General features: G+C 45.5%; 1 protein-coding gene across 3 annotated transcripts in view; it reads right to left on the bottom strand.

The window, feature by feature from the left end:
- The window catches only part of LOC121683849 (stAR-related lipid transfer protein 13-like), an 84,663-nt gene that overhangs the window by 33,905 nt on the left and 27,610 nt on the right, over positions 1-23,148 (bottom strand). The window contains exon 5 of one of the 3 annotated variants that reach the window (XM_042063690.1): positions 22,948-22,978. In XM_042063690.1, the coding sequence (XP_041919624.1) occupies positions 22,948-22,978 (31 nt within the window). Of the gene's footprint in view, positions 1-361; positions 691-7,903; positions 8,337-22,947; positions 22,979-23,148 lie in introns of those variants that run through there. The other 2 variants (XM_042063692.1, XM_042063691.1) reach the window with 2 other exon arrangements.

The following is a 23,148-nucleotide window of genomic DNA, read 5'->3' as shown; positions in this document are numbered from 1 at the left end:
AATTGCACAAGAGACATGCAGTGAGAGAGGAAAGTGAAAGAACAGAAGCACTGTGAGACAGAAAATGTCAAACTTCACCCAGCACATTGACCCTCTGTTTCGTACGCTTGGCAAAAGTCCATTGACACTGAGTAAACACTCACTATGGCAACTGGGCCCATGCTAAGCATGGAACGATCCCGTGCCTCTTCAAAAGGAGGAGGAATTACATAAGTGTGCCCCCCCCCCTGCCCCCTCCCCACCCACGACTATACACATCATCTACCCCCCTGCCCCCCTCCACCAAATTCACCAATGACTCCCCCACCATGACTCCCAACTCCTCCCCAGTCACCCCACCTCCCCACCGAGTCTTACATACCTGCGGCGATTCTTTTCAGCAGCTGCTGGCGAGCAATGATCCTGCCCAGCCGATACCCCGAGCGCCTCCGCCGGCTGCCCAGACGCAGATAGATGTCCTGCGTCTCAGGGGTCATGCTGCCCAGGCACTCGCTGCTCTGGGATTCCGGGAGTTCCCTGAACATGTCTGCCACCCCCCAAGCGCGAACGCACTCCCAACTTCGTCACCCGAACAACGACAACAACAACACCAAGAAGGTGACGGCAACGCAAGCGGTTTCCTCTCTGCCTCTCTGCTCACAGAGAAGCTGCACGTGTGTGCTAGTGCGTATGTATGAGAGAGTGAGAGAGAGAGAGAGAGAAAGAAAGGGAGAGCCCGAGCAACAGATCACCCAGGCTCAGCCCTGACTGTAGGAGGAGTGTCAGCACTTTGCACTACCCGCCCCCTCGGCGGTCACATGACCGCCAGGCAGCCAATGGTGTTGGGGCCGGGCCAGCACGGCCCACCTGTGTGAGCTGAATCCTGAGTCTGTGTGTGAGAGTCTGTCTGCCTCCCCCGGCTCTGGAGGGAAATATAAATACCAGAGGAATGCCTGTGAACTGAGCAAACCCTGCCAGAGAAACAGAGGGAGGGAAAGGTGGAGAGAGAGAAAGAGAGAGAGAAAGAAAACAGTGAGAGGGAGAGAGGTGTAAAAGAAGGGATAGAGGGAATGAGGGAGCAGGAGGAGGAGAAGGCCATGGGAGGGATATAAAAACACCACAGATTTGTCCCACCCAGCCTTAAAAACAAGCCTGCCACTGTGAACCAGGGGTGTACATCTCTGGAAAGACTTCATTTTCATTCTTAAAGTTAGCATTTCATGTGTGGCCATGCAATCAAACCTGCAGAGATGATATGATACAATAAGACAGAATTGCCTTTCTTACATGCGATCCAATTAGCATAACAGCATGTTAAAAATATACAAGGCAAAAACTAAGTTGAGACTGAGTTAACTTCACACAGTTAACTTCTTTTTCCAAAACAGCACAAAAGGAATTCTGACTGGGCTGATATCCATAACGTGGTTGACATTTTATAGTTTGACTGAACTAAGATATAAATTCAATTAAAACAAGAAAATGGGAAATTTAATATAATATTATATATAAAATACATATATACTGTATACAAACTATGTTTATATAAGATAGATAAAAAATATTTTGATTGTTACCACAGTTACTGTACTAACAACCGTCCAGTGAAATTGCACAGGACATAAGTTTGCTCATTGTAAAACCATTAGCTTGCACAAGTGAGTGACACAGATGCAGACATAGATCTACTGATAAACTGATAAGAGAAATTGCTGTCAGTTACACAGAGAGAGAATGTGTGTGTGAAAGAGAGGAAATGAAACAAGGGGGGCATCTCGTGTACAAGGTGTTAAATCGCCTGCCCCCCGGGCAGCAGCAGCAGCACCCCATCTCTCCCCATCCAGTCAGTCCACAGTGGGCCTTCACAGGAAGTGGAACGGCTTGTGAAACACCTATTCATGCCAGCCGCCTGCAAACAGGCGCCCTATTCACGCGTCAGCAAGGCCGCTAAGCGGCAACACTCACATGATAATCAGCTCTGGCTGAAATCATACTGGGAGTCGATGTCTGCCAGTTGGTTTCAGGGTTTTAGCGGTGGCATAGAATGTGGCATAGAATCCTTGGGAACCTGTTTGGCCTGTGGTCCCAAAGCATTACATCACCATGCTACAGTACTTTCATTACAAGCTAAATTCACACTAGCACTATTCAAATGCTAGCATTGTTCACAAATTATAGCTGTAAACTAATGCCCTCCAGGGATTATATTCCTATTTCTACCACATGACATATATAGTGACCATGTACAGATGCATAGTGGACATATATGTCACCAAGTGGAACTATGTTTAAATATAAAATTGGAGCCTTAATTTGTCCGGCAAGATGGGCTTGTTCCATTGCAGCATGGAACAAGCTAAGCTCTAACACTTTTAAATAGGCTCCACATCCTTGCAAACAGTCTCCACCCACTGCCAGTCTCAGGGCCAGCCGTGTGAGTGACACCACAGGAGCTATACACACTGAGGCTGACTGTTCAATGCCAACAGCCAAGCCAGACGCCTGCCGCATTCAATATGAACAGAGTGCGTACATGGGCAAGGCACCAAGTTAAACACACACTTGTACATACCTCTCTCTCTCTCTCTCTCTCTCTCTCTCACTCTCTCTCTCTCTTTCTCTCTCTCTTTTTCTGCATCCTTCACCACTCCAGGCACAAACACGCACAAAACACCCAAACACACTACTCCTGGAGAAACGTGGCAGACATTTCCTATAAACACACACACACACACACACTCTTTCCAGGGACTACTCTCTTGGAGCAAAAAAGGCGGTTTCTCTCAGGCAGTTTCAACGGCCCGTCGATAGTGCTTGCTCCAGAGTGGGGCGGATCCCCAGCCGTCAGTGCCAATGATTTCATCTGTTGACCTGACGGCTGAAACACACACACACACACACACACACACACACACACACGGAACAGCGGCAAGTATGTGTTCGCTGTCTCGTAAAGCCCCTAAGCCCATGGCAGGGAGCGTCTGTACGCCAGGTGTTGATATCCACAGGGGGAGGTGAGCTTGTATGGGATGCATGTAGGGGAGCTTTAATTGATGCGTTGCTCTAAGTAGCCTGATCCTGCGTGTACTCCTCCCATTCCACTATTGGCCAAGACGGCATGAGAGAACCACATGTGACACACCCACTAAATCTTTCCTCCCACATCTACTTTAGCACAGAATTCGCAATGGCCATTACAGGAACCACTAATTAATGTGCACACAGACACAGTGTATGTATAGTGAGAGAATCTTACACGGATCATAAACAGGCTCAGGTTCTGGCACTCTTAAAGAGTGAGTTATCGGGCCCACTTTCTTGCCAGTGCCCTAGAATGTGTTCTTAAAATGATTTAATTTTAATAGTATGGTATGGTTGTATAACAGCAGTCACAACCACAGTTAAATCCTTCATCATCTGTTAATTGCAGCATAAACAGTCTGGACTTCCAGCGGAGAGTTCACAGAACCAACATGCTGTAGCAGTCAGGGTATTGGCAATCACAGTGGTGTTGCAGAACTGGGAGAGACAGCTTAAACAGGCTTCTGCACATTATGAATCAGGAGCCAGTAGGCTGCCCAGTTGCCTAATACATCCCATCATACCCAAGGACATTGTGTATGTGCACAAATGTGTGTGAGTGTGTGTGTGTGTGTGTGTGTGTGTGTGTGTGTGTGTGTGTGTGTGTGTGTGTGTGTGTGTGTTTGTTTGTGTGTGTGTGTGTCCACATTTACAAGGGAGAGAAACAGTGTTTCTGAAAATGGATACACATACATTATGTCTCTTGTGGCGTTCTGGCGTCTGTCCCAATGTCATGTGCATATTTCAGTGGAGAATAGATAGATAGATAGATAGATAGATAGATAGATACTTTATTGATCCCCAGGGGAAGACCTGTTTGGTCCTACAAAAAGATCTTCATTCAGACATTTAAACCTGGATATGACTGACCACTGCCAGACCACTCCCTGCTTGTCTCCAGGCCCTGGGATAAGACTGCAATAATACCAGCAATACGTTAGTGTCCTATCAAGACAATAGCCCCCTATCTCCCCTTTAAAACCACCATCACTCAGTCGAGCCCTTTCACAGGATTAGAATGTTAGGACCCCTTCCTGGTGAATGAAGACCCTAAGAATTAGATAAACCTTTTTTTCCAATTATTTGTCTGAGGTAAGAAGTCTCCAGTTCCCTCTACCAAATGGCTCGTCAAATGACAGGGTTTAAGAGCTGATCGTTGCAGATAGTCTTGGCACCCAGCCCCTCTCAAACCAGGTGTGATAGAATGGTGCCTCATGGTTCCACACTAAATGGTTCTTGTCTCGAGGGCCACATCTGAGGAGAACTACTACTGTCATGTGGGCATGTGGAGGATCGTGGTGAGTGAGGTGTGTGCGTGTGTGCGTGTGTGTTGAGATAGAGGGAGAGTCTTGCGACTGAGCTGCAGGGTAGATCATAGCTCCTGAAGTCAGGCAGGCAGGCAGCTGAGTAAATGTTTAGTCGCTAGTTTGATGTGGTCCTGTGATTCAGAGGCATACATATGTAATCTGGCTCCCTGCTCTGCCTCCCACCCACCCATTCACCCCCCCTCCCTTTCTCACTTCCATTTTGTTTGCCCGCATGTGTTTTTTTTTTTCCTAACACTTTTCCGTTGAATTTTGTCAGTAGCCTGGGGCAGAGGAGATGACATCTCCTCTGAAAAATGACTGATCAATTCCTCATGAGAAGATTCATGAGAAGATCTGGGGCCAAAGTGTCCGGTGGGACATCTCCCAGACGCTTGTGGAGATGTTGAGACATTCATAGCTTTCACAACAGGACCACTGCTTGGCAGCAACAAGTGTCTGAGCGCAGTGTTCACCACTAAGGCATGTGTGTGCCAGGCTGGCAGGTGGGTGCACTTTGCAGAGGACAGGGGCTGGTTTTGTCTGGGGTGAGCACAACTGGCCCTCTTCACACCAACTGCATTATGCTCTCTCTCTCTCTCTCTTCTGTCTTTCTCTCTTCTGTCTCTTTCTCTCTCTCTTTCTCTCTCTCTCTCTCTCTCTCTCTCTCATAAGCCCTGGTATGTCCATGGTCACAACCAAGTGAGCTGTCTTATCACAAAGAACAATGACTTCCTCTCACTGCTTGTAGGTTCGTGATCTCCTTTCATTTAAATCACTTTTCCCTGGAATCAAACCAGACCACACAGTCTTTAGATGTGGCCTCCGCATAATAAACATACTTACTCACTGAGTACATCACTGTCAAATTTAAATAGACTTGTGTTGATGACCGCTCTCAATTTCATATAATGTCTTAGCATTAAGATTGGTCAATTCATAGAGATCATAACCAAATTCTTGCACAAAAAGACCATAAAATTATTAGCACAAACACCACATTAATATCACCAGTAACTTTATATTTGATCTAACAGTTCATGTTTTATTGCCAGGTTACAAATATAATTTATTATCCTGATTCACAAACAGACATGGACAAATAAAAAGGAACTGTGTGGCATTACTGGTGTATTCTTCCTTATCTGGTTTGGCAGACATAGCCTCACAATATCATAAAGAGTGGAGTATTTTCCTGGGAACTCCTTCAAAGACTGACGGTCTGGGTGAGAGTCTCTGTGTGTGTGTGTGTGTGTGTGTGTGTGTGTGTGTGTGTGTGTGTGTGTGAGAGTGTGTGTGTATGCATGTGTGCGTATGCGTGTGTTTGTGTGTGTGTGTTTGTGTGTGTGTGTGTGTGTGTGTGTGTGTGTGTGTGTGTGTGTGTGTGTGTGTGTGTGTGTGTGAAAACTGGCCATCTGTGTTTGTGCACAGGACACAGTGTCTGAATGTAAGAGGTTACTGGGTGCAAGACTTGAAACACACTGTCTGTCTGAGTCCTTCATCACAGTATGTACTGTGCTGTGTTCCACAATTTCTCTTTCTCTCTCTCTCTGAAGTCTCTCTTCAGTCACTTGCAGACTACTTGAGACAACTCCAGCTTCAGCATCAAAGCATGTGTTGGAGCATGAAAACAAATCAGGATATGCAGATATGGATAATTTATGTACACACTAAAAGCATGTCACACAGATACAGACACTCTCTTTTTCTCTCTCTCTCTCTTCATTTCTCACACACACAGACACACAGATGCACACACATACACATTGCATTGTAAGCATTGTAAACAACTTTGCTGTATACCAGTGGCATTCCCTGAATACAAATGTTGAGCTCTCCAGATATCGTACAATTACAGTGGTAAAGCTATACCTTAAATACTTTCCATAAGTAGTCCCCTAAAGTTTAACGCTCACCTTTCCTGGGAGACTAAGCCATCTATATCCATCCCAACCCATATAAGGTCCTCCATTGTTTGGTGCGAATATAAACAGCCAACCAAGGCCAAAGTAGTGTAGCATCTCTGGAACACATATATGGAATAGAATGCTGTCAACCATTCCAGCAACATGCCACCCAGTGGCTAAATTAACGAGGTGCTTCAATGTTGCCTCCCCATCACAAGACACAAATAAACACTTGACATTCACAAACAGACCAATTAAAGAGACCACGTCGATGGGCTGGAGGATCAGGTAGCCATTTGGCATTCGCACAGCCTGGACTCAAGCACAAGGTGAGCCATTCAGTTCACTCAAGTGTGAAGAAAAGAGATGCATCATGACCTATGCCATGTGTCAGGGCAAAGACTAGCTACCTGTGAACAGAGAGATAGAGAGGGAAAGAGAAAGAGGGATAGAGAGAGAGAGAGAGAGAGAGAGAGAGAGAGAGAGAGCGTTCTCAATCACAGTACATGTGTGTGTGTTTAACGTGTTGCTTAGCATGACACCTAGTGGTGAAAGTAATTTGTACACATCACGTTTGTCAGAGCAGTGTGCTCTCTTGTCTCTCTTCACTACTGTAACCACTTTATGTCATGATGCCATCTCCAAGTAAACATTTGCCGTACTGTCTTTAACGTGTAAGGGCAGAATGTCTTCTGTCTGACACATGGTCACGAGAGGGACAGTGAGGGCTTGTAGAGCTGTGAGAACACATGGTGAAAATCTGGAATGGACAGCAGCTGGATAAGAGAACGGTGTAAGAGCAAGCCACAGTCACATACACAGGGGGATACACACACGCATTTATGAGCAAACATGCAGCAAGTTTTCCAGAAGAGTTAACTATATCACTTCACCAAGATGAGACTAAAGATATGTTAACATTTTCATAAATATATAAAAATTGTGCATGCTTCCATGGATTAAATAACATTTTTAACAAAAAATAAATAAATTACCACTCCACTCCCATTCTTTATCCATTGAGAATGGATACAATTTAAAGCCCCTTGTCTTCATTCATATCTTCAATAATAAAAAAAAACTTTAGACCATGCATGTTGCTGTCATATTTTCAAATTCCCCAATATTTAAAAGGGTATTTAAACAGATCTATAACTATCCTGTTGTTGTCAATTGAAATGAGTCTGAGAAAGACATTGATTGTCAATTGAACTCAAGTCTAAAATGTGGCTAAATTAACGATTAACCTAGTGTTTCACTTAGAGTTAACTTAAATAAAAAAATATGCATTACAGACACATTTAGAGTACATTTAACCACCAGAAAAGCGTCCGTGGGAATGTCGCACCTGAGATCATAACCTAGCCTACTGATAAAATCAAACGAGACATCCAAAGAAATGCTTAATTCCATCCCGTTGAGCATATCAATCACACAAATGAAAGCCTTTTCTGAAAGCCCAAGTAATGAGTGTGTGAAGGACAGGGCACTTCATGAGAGAAACTAAATTCAACAATAGGTGCAGGTGTGCATTTTACTTTTGGAAAAATCCTATGTGACCTAATTCAATGTAGCAGACGAATAGCATGCACTGTTTTATCGCATGGACATGCACTTTTTAGTGCCACTGACCTGCAAGTCGTCGCTCTCTGACATTTTTCCATAGTAAATCCCATGCTTTGGACGTGGAGTCTCGTAGCTGTTCACTAAAAGATCGTCTTAGCTTTAATTTGAGAGATCTTCGTTTTGCTGTCATTGTAAATCCCGTGGCATATTACATGGGAGCGACTCCCTTTCAAACAAAATCCGTTATATCCTCAAGGGTAGCGCCTCCTCTCTCTAGAATAGTCGCTTCTTCACCTGGTTCGAGAAGCCGAGGTGATTTGCAGCCAGCGAGTAACAGTGCAGTTTGCTGACAAATGGATACATAGTGTTCTTTAGTCGCCGTCGTGTCAGGAGACTGAGAACATCTTTCCGTTTGACGAAAAATTGCAAACCTCTAGTCAAGTCCTAGCGGTCACAGTTCGAACCAGATGTGTATAGCCAACATGAAGCCAACTTTGAAGTTTCCACTTGAGCCAGTGGCATACTACGGCGCTCGTCTCTCTTTCTTTCTCTCTCTCTCTCTCTCTGGCTCTCTCTCTCTCTCTCTCTCAATCCTGACAAGTCACTCCCCCATTACTTTCGCTTTTTACGCAATAACTTTAAAACATTACAAAGCCCAGCAAACTTTAATGTATACATGCTACATCTATTGCAAGTTGGCACATTAATCAACATACAAAAATAGACGAAGCTAAATAGCCATACTTTACAGTAAGACATTTATTCACATTATAGATATTGCAAAACATGCCAGAGTAACTCAACATCAATCAAACTAATGAATAAAATGTAGGCTACACTACATCAATATTCGACATTCACATTACTGAAGGGACAAATACATGTTTAGCTTTAAGAGAAGCCTGCCAAAATTTGACACAAAAAGTTAATAAAACTTCATGTCTCCATCAGTTCCTATTCTCAACTGAGGGTTAGTTTACATGTATCAGACCAATTGATTCAGCGGTAAGCAGGGGGATTAAGGCATTATTAGAGGCATACTTCTCTCATTTGGACAGGGCTTAGACACCCAGAGACTGACAGCCAACTTAACGAATGAAGCTGTACTGGCCTCTGGTTGCCCTCTCTCCATAAACGGCTGCATCGGTCTTGCGTTACCTCATCCCGACCCGCTGATTGCCGGGTGATTTACGTCGCCCGGCAATGCGGAGAAATGTGTGAGTAACAAAAGCCTCCATCCAAGAGGAGAAGGCCATTAGGAAAACAAATATTTCCTGGCATGTTTCTCTTCAAAGCCTAAATGATGTTTACATTGAAATGACCATGGATGTTAATGGGTTAAATCCGATATCTCTTCCGCGAATGACCGTGAGTTGTCTCAAGTTAATGTAGCCTACTCTGGATAAATGCTCTACGTCAGCAACCGTATCTGTGTAGCATTAAGTGAATGACAAACAAAACCCAACAATGAGGAGTGCCAAGGAGTGCCGAGTTGTGCGAGTGACCCTTGGGAATGTTGTCCTCTCTCTTTGTTTGGACTTATGAAAAAATACATTTTATGAGCTGTAAACGAAATTTCAAAATATCACCGTGGACATTAATGAGTTTTAATTAATTTCAATTTGAGGGTAATATTAAAAATCTCTGAACTAATGTGCCAGTTTAACGATCTATTCAACAACCAATGGCTGGGTTGAGGACAAGATCAAGATGTAAATATTTAGGAGGTCCATATTGAGTCATGGTTTTGGGAGAGGGGAGCTGATGAGATGTCTGATTAGAAAACCTCATGGGACACCAATGGGGCCGAACCACGTTCCTCAGTTCAAGTGTCAGAGGTCACAGGTCAAGACCAAACATTTCCCCTCACATGGGACCAACCAGAGAAGGAATTCCTTCTTTTTAGCCAGTTTTTTCTACCTTACCACATTTCTTCCCCAACCCCTCGAAGAGAACCTTGTTTATATATTCTATTTTGGACTACTTGTGTAAACATACAGCAAATCCACCCCAGAAATATGAGAATGTAATTGTCCATCACGCAAGCCTTGCGTTTTGTATTATGGTCTGTGTCAGACACAAAAATAGCATTCTGTGCATTGGTGACACATTCATCCAGTGTGCAAAGAGGAACAAGACATCCGACTGAGATGATGGGGAAAAAAAACACTTGAGCAAGTGTGTAAAAATGTCCAGAGAAGTACACAAACCAGACTTATAACTAAGGACAAAAGAAAAGAAAAGAACTATTGCACCATTTTCACTCAGTCAGTGTATACTGGTTGGGGGGAAAATGTAGATGACCATGAGTGCTATGTTTGTTTGTTGTCTGAACTGTGTGTGTGTGTGTGATGTTGTGATGTTGATGTAATGTCTTGATTCTGTCTCTCTCAGTTCACATTGAGCATGCTCTGTGGATACAGCCCCCCAGCAGTGACCTGAAGGGCGCTATTTTGGGGCCCCATTTGTTCAAGCGTTACACATACTCTCTCATACACACACACACACACACACACACACACACACACACACACACACACACAGAGTAGCCACCGCACGGCTGCCACACAGTCAAAACTGCACACTCAGGCCCTCTTCACAAGCAACCTGTCCTCATGGATCACTCTGACCACAACGCCGCATGTCGGCGTGGAGAATGGCCCCGTTAGCTCACAACTGTCACCTACTGGAGTGTTGCACGAGTCAGCAGGTCAAGCGTAATCAAAATCATACCCCCCCCCCCCCCCCCCCCCGTGTGATGGTGTTTCATTTGGCAGGACAGTTTGGATAGCGATCATAGCAGGTGAGGTCAGTCCCTGGAAGTTTCTTCTTGTACAAAACTATTTCACAACGCGATGAGTCAGTCGACGTTGGAGCTCGTCATGTTTTGTAACAACAGACCTGAAGAGCGCCCGACACCAATACGGATCCAAGCCCGACCTGGGCCAGGTCTGATCCAGCGGGTCAGTTGACTTGCTAACAGAGGGGAACTAGCTGAGCTAATGTGAGTTTTCACAAGTGTTTTCATTTCTCATTTGTTGTTCTTGTTCAATGGACCCCCAAAGACAGGAAGTGCTGTATGACAAATGGGACCCCATTTGACTCCCTGCGCAGGAAAACAACACTTGGCTTTGGAGTGCCATCCGATGCAATAATGAGAGTGGGAACTAATGTACTCCATACCCTTAAAGCATCACAGATGTCTGGGAGAAAGAGGAAGTGACCACGACCTTTACTGTCCATCTTCCTTTAACTGTCCAATCACTTGATGGCTCACTGCCTTATTCCCTCACAATCATTATGAGTCTTTGTTACACAACCAGTTTTCCATGAGTGCAGTTACTTGATCTGCCGATAAATGTGGACTAAAGCACACAAACACAATTGTTCTGCTCTCAAGATCAGACAAAGGAAGTAATAGCTGAGATGGAGACAGGAAGCATTAGTCATTGTCAGGGAGGCTTCCCACACACACACACGCACACACACACACACACTAGGGAAAAAATAGACACACACATGTTCACACACACAAAGAACAGATAAACATTTACACAAATTTATGAATGTGCAAATATAAAGACATGTACGTACAGCATGTGCTCAACCTCATCTTGCTTCAGACATCCAAGAATCTACTAACCTAATACAGTATAAGTGCAAGCACTACACACATACAAACACACGACACAAACACAGTCGACACAGACACCTCACCATGCTTATGGGCCCAGACATCCAAGAATCTACTAATCTAATATAAGTGGAAGCACTACACATCTACAAACACACAGACGCAAACACAAACAGGAAATGTTGTACTGTTGGTTTTGGACAAGCCACTATTGGCCCTTATTTTCCATTCACTGGGTATTTTGAAGCCCCATTCAGAGGGCTCTGGCCGTCATCCACATCCAAAACCGGTGTCTGCTCTGCTCATGAACGCCCCGGCTCGTTTCCCATCTCATCTAGTGTGCTGACCAGTTCCTCACTGTGGGAAACCCCACTTCTGTGCGAAGTGGATCCGCTGTGACTGGGCATACGTCCCTCGCCTGACTGGGGGTTGGGAATCTGAAGGCTGGGGTGGGGGGGGGGGTTACAGACTAATGGAAACAAGGCTTGGGGATTTTTTTTCTCTCTCTGACCACCCCACCCCCGCACCCTGTCCTAAAGGCCTGTCGAAGGCATGCACTATAAATTTCCTGAGCGCATATTCCCAAACCAGGTCTCCATTAGTCTAGCAGAGCAACACATGTGGTGTGTATCTGGGCCCAGACGGAGGTTGTGTGGGTGGATGAGTGGGTTGGGGGTGAGGTGAGGTGGGGGGGGGGCTGGGTGATCTGTTTGAGCCCCAGACTAAAGACACTTGGGCTGGGCTTGTTTTACTTGTGTCAACTTGGTAAGCTAATGAGTGTTTGCATTTAATTATACCGGTAAAGATTCTCTAGGTGATAACAGGACAGACCGTTTTCTCTGGTGCTTATGCGGACTGGAAGCGTTATGAATGTGCAAGGAAATTAATGTGTGTGACATGGTGAATGTGTGTGTGTGTGTGTGTGAGAGAGAGAGAGAGAGGAAGAGAGAGAGAGAGAGAGGGATAACGTGTGTGATTGTTTATGTATGTGCCTTGTCTGATGTTAGTGTTAAATGTGGGGGAAAGGCCTTGATGTTTGTGTGTTCACATGTGTATCTGTGTGAAAGTGACTGTGGGTGTGTGAGTATCTGTTTGTGTGTGTGTGTGTGTGTGTGTGAGAGAGAGAGCACAGCGCTGACTATTGTTTTCGAGCTGCAGATGAACTGTATGACAAAGCATGTAATGCTGTCAAGACTAAGTCTGCAGGGGCTCAGTAAGCCACAAGAAATCCATGGGAAAACATTTACAGTCCCTGCAACACCTGGCTTCTATTAGGAGAGCGAGCACTGTATCCCCTCACTCACATCATTTCTCTCTTTTTTTTTCTTTCACTCACTTTCTCTCTCTCTCCCTCTCTCTCTCTGTCTTTCTGTCTTTCGCTGGTTCACAACAGCTGATTTCTTTTTCTTAAATATACATAGAATATATTGTCAAAAGTTTCGCTTTCTTGCACACCAGGAAATACACCTAGACATACACAACACAATATATAGTGTGTTAGATAAACACATATACGCTTTACAGTCTTTTCAAGGCATCATTGATGCATTAGCTACTCCCACAGCCAAGCACTGTCCTGACAGTGTAGTGACATGGAAGTCAGATCCCTGAGTTCACACCTACGGTTGACCATTGGAGTGACAGTCACACAGTGGTCTTAATCAATAAATACCCCCCCCCCCCCCCCATATACAGTATACACACACACACACACACACACACACACACACACACACACATACACACAGTGTTATTATTACAATTCTTTGAGGTATGATACTACACATTTGACGATACTACACATTTTAAGATTTCTCATGTCAAATCTTTTGTGATTGCACACCACCTGCCCAAAGACACTCATTATTTTCTCCTCACACACACACACACACACACACACAGTTAAACATGCTCAGTTTCCGACTCCACAAATAAACCTATAGTTAACACATAATACCTCTGCATTTCCAGTGTGATATTTGCAAGGTTACTTCTACTTTGCAGTGTTTCTGTTAATGTGCTTGATAATGTGTCCAGGGTCAGCAATACACTTTCATGAGCCAATACATGGTCACATCCACATTTACTCATTATTGAATAGATGAGTGCAGAGCAGGAAGAAATATGACCGGAACATCAGTAAAACAGTATCAAAAATAAACCATCCAAACTTTTGATATATGACTTATCTTTTATAAAGCTTGAGTGGTCTGCACTGGGCCAACCATGCTGGCTTACACCTCTACGAGCCTGAGTGCCAGCGCTCCTGCTGAAAAAAGCTCTGGGCCTAATTAAAACTCCCCTTAGGCATTCACTAACAATGCCCCTACTGAGTGCGAGGGTATTGTCATAAAACCCAAACGCGGAGGAGCTGAAATTCCAGAGCAGGCACAGCGGAGCGGAGAGCCACATGGCACCCCTCGCGAGCAGGAAGTCTGTTCTAAGTCACTCCATTCGATTGCGCTTTGATTGCCGGGGCTAAATTGTTTAATCAGCTCCCAAACCACAAGAAAAGCCACCCCCCGGCAGTCCGCTCCAGTCTACCGCCTCTTTACAAGAGAAGAAAACAGACCAGGTGCGGAAAGAGCCCGAATCAGGCCCAGAGTTGGCAGCTGGCTGTCCTGAAATGCCATGGGTCCAGGAGCAGCTGGTCTGCTTCCTGCTTAAGCTTTAGTGAGGAGCAAGGCCGGTGGTGCCCGCTGTCATGATGCCAGAGGGTGCCAAGGTGTTCAGCGGCAACAAAAGGACATTTTGCCTCCTGGCACAAGGAATCTGGCATTGGTCCATCTCAGTAGGAGCTTTTTGGAGTTTGTTTTTTCACCCCTAGCACAAACATCTGGGCACAGTGTGGCATTAGGCTGAGAGTAAGGGAGTGTGCAGGAATGAGAGGGGTGCGTCTGTTAGCCGCCGGAGAGCAGCCCCCATTGGTGGATAAGTTCTGGCAGCTTATGCGTAGTGAGCAATGGCGACCACATCCATACGTAAACACACTTAAAGACACGTGTACACGTCTGTGCTTACCACACGGGACATTCCCCCCAACTAGAAACCGTGTCTGTTGGATTTCCACACTCCTGTCTCCTGGCGCGAAACTATATTGTGCACATCTAAGGCTGCCAAACACACATATGCAAGACACAAAGGCGCCGGCAGTGTTAGTGAATAGAGCCGGTTAACCTGCCCACTGCCCCTCAGCTAACCTGCCCACTGCCCCTCAGCTACGACTTACCAAGGCCTGCAGAGGATTGAAAAAGAGCCTGAACAGCCATTCTAATTGAGAAGGATGCTCTGATTGTGTCTGAGAGCTCATTCTCTAAGGGATTCAGAAACTAAGAGGGGGGGGGTTTGACAACAGGGTTGTAACCAGACTGCCTTTCAAAACGCGCCCCCATCCACCCCCAATTCAACCGCAACCGAGCTGTTTCTCATTGGGAGAAGAAAGGAGAAAAATAACAAATTTGAGTTGGCAAGCGCAACAGACAACTAGTGGCGCGTTCTGCAACCACATGCTGCAAAAGGGGCTGCCCGCATGATGGATCCCAACACGGGGTTGAAGAACGGGACCATCTAGAACCCGACCAGAGAGCAAACTTTGGAGCCGTGTCAGATGGTCCTGTGCTTTGTGGGACAACAGAAGAGAGCACAGGTAGTAGCCGATGAGAGCGCTGGGCTGTCTTCAGAAGCATCGTTTTGTATGAATCCCTCCCGTCAGTTGTCTTTACACACAGTTCCTCAGGCTCTCTCGTCCCACTCAGCAAACCAGAGCAAATAGAATCAGGACTCAATGGTCCTGCTGAAGGCATTTTTTTGGCAGTAGGGAGAAACTGGCCCGCACATTTGGGCTATTGAGATTGAAGTGTTGAGAGGGTTTCTGTCATCATGACATAATGGCAAACACAACTGCAGTAACAGCAGTGTTACTACTGTTAAGCAATCAAAGGCTAGCACACAAAGATGGAAGGAGAGTTTTTGGCGTTTAGTGAGTACAGATGATTTCTTATGTAATGACAATTAGTTCAATCACCAGAAATACCATTACGGAACAGGTGCCGTGCGAGTGCAAAAAAATATTTAGGCGCACTGGTGCGAATGACTTCTAACCATGTCAATGTTTGTCTACAAAATACACCGCAACATCGAGAAACATTACTGGTGCAAACCATAGAATCACGTCGCGAATGCATAAAAACTACACCTCCCATCAACGTTAGCAGTTTCGCGTTGTGACTCGCTAGTAGTCGCTTCTATCAAATCCAAGAGTGCGCAGAAAAAGCGGAAAGTTAGACTAGCCAGCCAAGATGCAAAGATTGAAGAAATTAGTTCTTCTATCCACCGAATTCATTGGATATAGGAGGAACAGGATGAGATTCTGAGAATGCAGTGAGAGAAGGAAAGGTAACCTAACATGCCTTTTAGCCCAGTTGACGTATTGGCTGCAATATGCAAAATATAGCTGTAGCGAACCGGCACAAAAGTAGCCTCCCGTAATACTCCCATTTTATTCAAAGGTAGAACGCTACTGACAACTCCAGGCTTCCACGCATGCTTGTTTGTTTACACCGAATACAAGCTGAAGTGCAAAACGAAAGTAGGCCTAACGTTTGCCTACTGCCCCCATCAATGCAGATATTTCAAATAAAAACTGAAAGTATAAAACATATATCCTTGATTAGCCTATGTTGGGTTTTGTGGAAGATAAAATGGACTGTTTTAGTAGTAGTATTAGGAAGTATGCAGTCAGATAGGTCACCATGGGCATATTTGGTTTAGCTATAGATGGATTAACAAATAAATAAATTGGCCTACATTTGGCAGGATACTTGATATACAGGCTAAATGCAAATATGGCAATGTATTATATTATTTTACATTAACAAAATGTAGGAAAATAGAACAGACTGAAAATAAAGTAGGCACTGATCTTTAGAATCCTGTTTCCTGTAGCCTAAATGTTGTCAGTCATTCTTAATATTCGCAATTGGTGCACTGGCATGTTTAACTGTTAGCTGCAGTATAATGTTAGATGTGTAAGTTAAGTACAGAACTGACTGTGCGCCCAAATTTTTGTCTGTGCTCCTAAATTTTTTAACTTGGGCGCACAAGTGCTCCTGAAAAAAAATGTTAGAGTAGAGCCCTGCCGGAATCAAGATGCAACTTTTCTCTGATGGAAGCATTGTGCATGTGCCCAAACATTCAAATTCAGGATCTATTTCTTTAATTCAGAGAGTTTGCGGGGCGGCATTTTGTCTTTCTTTCTTTCTCTACCTTCTCTCCATGGCAACGGTAGACTGGCCCCAAAAGCGGTCAGAAAAACTCACAAGTACGTTTTCCATCTTTCCACATGTGGAATCTTTCATGCTCTCGTCATGCCAGTGCAGCGCCTGATCCTGCCGGCCCCCGCTGCCCCCTCTGCACACGGCTACTCCACCGCACCGCGTCCAAATTTAAACACATGAGGTCATTGATTCGGGGCTATGTCGGGCAGAAGGGAGGGACAAAAATAATCACATTATTATTGTTGTCACATGCAAGTTTCCTCAACAGCAAACCAGAGCTGCGGGTTGCCAAAGCCCAGCTCCAGAGCCATAGTCGTCCAGATCCATCTGTTTTTATTGACTGGGATTGACTACAGGGTTAGTCACCACCACACGGACCACCGTGGAGCCAAGGCCTGCACAGTAAATGCAACACCAACAGAACCAGCTATGGAAGGTTTTACTGAACATTTTTATGAGCTGCTTTTTTACCTTCTGCTTTGCATTACATATTTCATACACACACAGGTTTTTTTTTTACACAATTAACAGTGCAATTCTTTTATACGCCTCGCTTTAGGTCTGAAGTCCAAAACCCAATACTGATCACATTTCAGTGTTAAAAAGCATTACACATACTGTAGCTGTCTGTGGGTCTAGTGAAGTCTTCACAAATAACACAAAACGTTGCTGCTGCATTGGGATCAAAACTGTTGCTGTGAATCTAAAACCAACCTGAATTCACTTCTCCCACTAGGTCTGTACAGTAGATACAAAACAAAGCTTGAGTGTGAGTTAGCGTGGTATGAACAGATACCTTTTCTAACATTTCAAACTATGGCTTCAGGTTCTAGACTTTGTATCCGTGGGACCAGAAGCTATCAAATCAGGGGGCCCCTCCAGTGGTCCCCCTATGAGCGACCACAGCTGTCCACGAGGACCTCTCATTGGCCCCTGGGAAGTGGTGGGGGACTGGGGGTGACCCTGGTGGGGCAAGAAGGAGCCCAGCTTTACAGAGACCGGGGGTTTTGTGGCGCTTTGAGGGGGCTGATTAGGGAACAGCTGCTGAGCGCTGGGAGAGCTCGGCAGCAGAGCTCCATGAGGGCCAAACATGCTGGAATACATTAGCAGTTATATAACAGTCTCGGGTGCGTCATGGTTAGCATCGGCTGGGTGATTTAGAGCGCCGAGCTATAGGTTCAGCGCCGCAAACTCTCCCACGAGGAGATGGATGGTGCTACGGACACTGGTACTTGTTATAGGAGTCTGGGGGAAAAGTCACCGGCAATGGTCCAACTGCGGCCTGTTAGTCCAGATTAATGCCGAGCGTTACTGCTCCCCGGAGGAACATTGCTTTCATACACAGTCCATTAGCGAAATTACGCTCAATGGCGCGCAATTCAATCCTGCATTACAAATGGAGGAGGGGGTAAAAATGGCTCATTTTTTTTCATTTGGTATACCATAAAACAAATGGCGAAGCCCCTAAAACAAACACACGTTTCAAACACAAGGGGTTAGAAGAATAACAGAGAAAAGAATGTGTTGCTCTAACTGTACCGAGATGAATGAAAACAGGACAAGAAGAAAGGTCTTAAAAATATCCCACCGTAAAGACTCTAAAAGAGAGGGGAAAATGTGTCACCATAAATATCTGCAGGCAAAGCCATTAAATCTTAACTAGCCGTGACCCGATCAAGTTTTTGAAAAGGCTTCTTTGTTCCAATTAAAATTCAGCGTGTTATAATTAGCTTGCGTCCAATTTTCCTACCACATGTTGCTCGCAGCAACAACAAATTCATTCTTTCTGATCAAGCATGTTGGATGTTCTCCAGACACATCCTCCACGCCAGTATAAAGAGACAGGGAGCCCTAATCTGGGAAATGCAGCTCCAACTCAATCTAAGGCCCTGCAGACGTGTGCGGAACTGAGAACAGGTTTCTTTATGCCATCAAACACCTTTGGGTTGAACTAGATTAGATAGATTGTGAGCCAGGCCTTCTTGTTCAACATCAGTGCCTGACCTCACAAATACTCTTCTGAATTAATGGGCAAAAATGTCCACAGAATCTTGTGGAAAGCATGGTGTAGTATACTGCAAAGTGTATTTGAATGAGGACTGAGCGACAGACTCAAAGCATATGAGAAAGCAGAAGAATTCATCAATTATTTGGCGAAGCTTTGAATTTGATCCAGGAATCCAATTTGTAGCCTCAGTGCTGTTTCCACTGAATACTGAGGGAGTGGAGGCCTTCCATCCACTGGGTCGGGCTGACAGTTCTGGGGCACCACGGCAGCTTTGGCCTCGCAGACACGCTGGCCTCTGTGGGACCAGGGCTCTGTTGATGGACTGAGGGGGGGTGAGTGCTTTCCATGACAAAGAGAGGCCTGCTGCTTGTGCTGCTTGTTGGTGCTTGAGTGGACGTTTGAGTGACTGCTGCTGCCTGTGAGTATGACAACTGTGTTTTACAGACATGACAAGTCTTTCTTTCTCTCTTCTCCTCTCTCTCTCCCTCTCTCTTTCTCTCTCTCTCTTTCTCTGAGAATCTACTTCTCCCCCACTTACTCTTCATCTTTCTATATTGTTGGTACATGCAGGGTAAATGCATAACAAAAAGAAGCACAAAATCTCACACTGCCAGCGCATATACTCAACTTATACGCACAACATATTATTTTAAAAATCGTAGACGGACACTAACAGCCAATTCAGGTTGACAGCAAGACTAAACACATGCAAAGGAAACAGATTCCCAGACAGTTGTTTGTGCTAACCCCTTAAGCCCCTGGCAATTATGTCAATCAAACACTGAAGAAGTTAGCCCAGGCTCCTGTCCTGATGATTACAGACACAGTACGTTATCCTTCATTTAGGATAAGGGGGATTATCGAAGAGGAATACATGTCTGCCACGAGTGAAATTTCCCCCCAAACAAAAGTAAGTGGGAGGGCAAATATAACTTTCCCTGGTTCCAGTGTTTATCCAGCTCAGCATGGAGCAACAGGGGCTTCAAGATCTGGTTTTAAGAGGGAGGGAAAAACAAACAACGAAAAAAAAAATGCAAGAGGCTCAAAGGGACTCAGTTCTTTTCCTGTACATGACTCAAGTTTCTTTTTGTTCTGTGAGATTATTAGTTGACAGGCTAACCACCGTGAATGCTGACCTTGGAGCTAACCTTAGCTGCCTTTACATTTGTGTCCATGGTAACCACGCATACATTGCCATTGTTATTGTACCACCATTATTAGGAAAGGGAACCAGCTGAGGGAGCTATGGCTATACATCCATTCCATCCATCCATCTCTCCATCCACTCATCCATCTATCTTATGTCTAGACATCCACACAGGCTACTTGCATTCTGGAATGGACAACTGAGGGTTAAATATCAGGAGGGGGGGGGGGTTGTAAACCAGGAGACCCTCTGGGCTCATTATCCCACAGAATCCAAAAACTAAATCTGGCTGCCCTCTCCCCTCTCCCAGCCTCTCCGTAGGGGTTCTAGTGCTGAGGGGCAGTGGGCCTGGCGTGCCTTGAGGGGTGAGGGCACATGCATGTGATCCGCCCACACATCTGATCCACCACCATGGCCAGAGGAGGTGGGAGACTGACAGGTGAGGACATGTGAGACCCTCAGGCCTGACCCTGGAGCGCCACTCAGACATCCCGCCAGCAAAACGTAAATAAATGCCCACTGGATTTGTAACACCGATATATTTGCTTTACCAGTGTGGTTCATTGAAGGTTTAGCCACTTTCACCGATAAAGTCAAGAAATGCTATTTTTTCCACACAACCATTTGACTTGACATTTTACAGTGAGCGTTATTTTCACTTCTGCTCAGCAGAGTGAGCAATTATCTCATAACTGCCTGAAGGTAGATTTATTAGCAAAATGACCAAATGTGGCCTGTCTGCCTATTTAGGTTTCATTGGTTCATGACATTTACTGCAGACAAATTCATCTAAATTCAGACTCATCTCCCATCCCTTTTCATCAGCACCTTTCATCAAGCCTTGGGCCACTGCATGCTTTGCTGCATCTGCCTTGCTGTTCAGCCCCATCTCTGTGTCAGTGGCGGGATTAGCCTGTGATGGCCAGGGCACCAATAGCAGCCCCAGCCATCCCAGCCCTCGGCCCCCAGTCGCCAGGGAGCGGAGCAGGGCAGACTGTTTTCCTCTGCTGGGGAATGTCATAATAAAGCTGCCGGAGAGTGAAGCCGGCCGGCCGGCCGAGGGGGTCTGCAAAACATCTGCGGCTGTTAGCCAGTGACATCATCGGGTCCCTCCGGCGCAGCTGTGAGGTCGATGGGGGGAACTGTATACCTCGCGGACGCTGCTCTGCGGAGTGTCGTCTTTAGGGGTTATAGCGTCCCCCTGTCACCTCCCATCACCGTCTTTATTAGTGCTGTCAGCAGCTCGGAGACCATTATGCCAGTTTTCCATTTTAGCAGAGCTACAGGTTATTGTTAAGTCGTTGTGAAGGGTCATACCTGTTATAGAGATCAACCTGAAAATGGATCTCTTTTCAGTCCGACAGCCATACCCCCCAACCCTGAACTAGTACAGTGGGGCTGGGCTGTAGTGTGTGTGCGCTGGTCCATTCTTGGCCTTGAAGAGCGCTTGTTATACACCAGGCCATTTCTCCGTCACCACCTGGTGTCCTGAAATCAATTTTAAACCGTTGAAGCACTGCTGCCGCCGCCAGACCACACAGACTAAAAACTTAACGACCAATGGTCTGAACGCATGACCGTGAGGAATGTCTCTCCACGCCGCCATGTACATTTGTGCCACGCGACCGTGCCCTCCACAGGTCATGTGAGAGTGGAACCCAAGCCCCAAATTGCCCCCCCCCAACCCCCACCCCCCCCAAGTCCCTTGCCAACAACACTGCAGCTGCCCCCAGGGGCCATATCAGTCGGGGCCAAATATTTCACCTCAGGCAAAATAGCAACAATGATCTGGTATGCACCCTAATTTTAAACCAAGGCCCGCCAAGTAGCCCCGGTAAAAATAGGGAACGCTGTAAAAAAAAATGAGAGTGTGTGTGTGTGCGCCTCCGCATTCTCTAGACACTGGCCGAGTGTGAGAACACACACCTGTCTCCATCGGTCACCCACAAGACAGACACAAGTACACACACACACACACACACACACACACACACACACACACACACAGATGGACTCTGTCACACTCACATAGCCAGACGGAGGAAAGAGAGAGCGGGAGAAGGAGAGACAGAAAGAGAGGGAGAGAAAGATGTATATCACACAAACAGACTAAACGACAAAAAGAGGATTGATACACACTCATATGTACAGACTGTTCCATACCAGCAGAGGTGCCACGTGGGTGTCGTAGGACAGAAGAAATGGCTCTGACATTAACTCAACATGGAACCGTCCACTAACCAATATTCCAATGCACAATACTTTCCTAGTGAGTGCAGAATGAGATTAAAATAGCTCTCTTCACTGCGATGAGAGAGCGCCATTTGAATTGTGGCCAGTCTGACACTTTGCCCAGAGTTCTTGGAATGGAATAATGAAAAAAGATCTCTACCGAATCCAGAATAAAGACCCTCGGACAATCACCCCTGATTTGACCATTTGCGCTCAACTAATTATGGAATACAATTCAAAAGCCGCCCTGAAAGAGGACAAGCTTTCACTAGTTTTTCCCCCCTGACAACTTCTCACAATGAGGCCTTCATGGCCACGCTTGATGGTTTAATTTTGTTAAAGCGACTGGATTCCTTCCTCCCATTCACTGGTCGTGTCCAAGGCCTAAGACTGACACTTCTGCACAGAGCTGCTCTTTGTCGGAGATGATCTCCTCTGGGCAACGTTCCACTGCAATCGCTCACAGTGAGAAACGGACGCGGGTCCACCAGGTGCATAGCAGGTAACACTTCAACTTGAACCGAATCTAACACCCCCCCCCCCCCCCCCCCCCCCCCCCGATCAGATGTGTGATAAGATAAGTAATGTGCCACAGTTAAGCCTGAGGGGGAGGCTGCAATGTTGTTGCAGCTGAAACATTTAATGTTAAACACAGAGGAATGTGACGCCCAGTGTGTTAAGGCTTATCCTATGTGCCCACATCTCCAGAGCATTCTCAAACACTCTTACACAATGCCATATTAGAACATTCCAGATCTCTCTAGCATTATATCAAAACACAAAGCCTAAACGGATCAAATAACCCAGACGTACCTGTGCCTTTGTTCCTCTTTTTGGTGGACATCTGCAAAAAAAGAATACAGAAATGTAGAAATGTTGTCACAAATAACAATACAACAATGTATGAACATTCAATTAAAAGAATACAAAGGCAAAGTTGGCCAAAGTAGGTTGACCAGAACTAGTGGGATAATAGAAGATAACAACTGGGGTTTTTCCAAAACATAACACAAA

This window comes from Alosa sapidissima, chromosome 15 (genome assembly GCF_018492685.1).
Source record: "Alosa sapidissima isolate fAloSap1 chromosome 15, fAloSap1.pri, whole genome shotgun sequence".
NCBI classification, from domain to species: domain Eukaryota; kingdom Metazoa; phylum Chordata; class Actinopteri; order Clupeiformes; family Clupeidae; genus Alosa; species Alosa sapidissima.
Note: the sequence above shows the minus strand (reverse complement) of the source record. Positions and strands in the feature narration are given on the sequence as shown.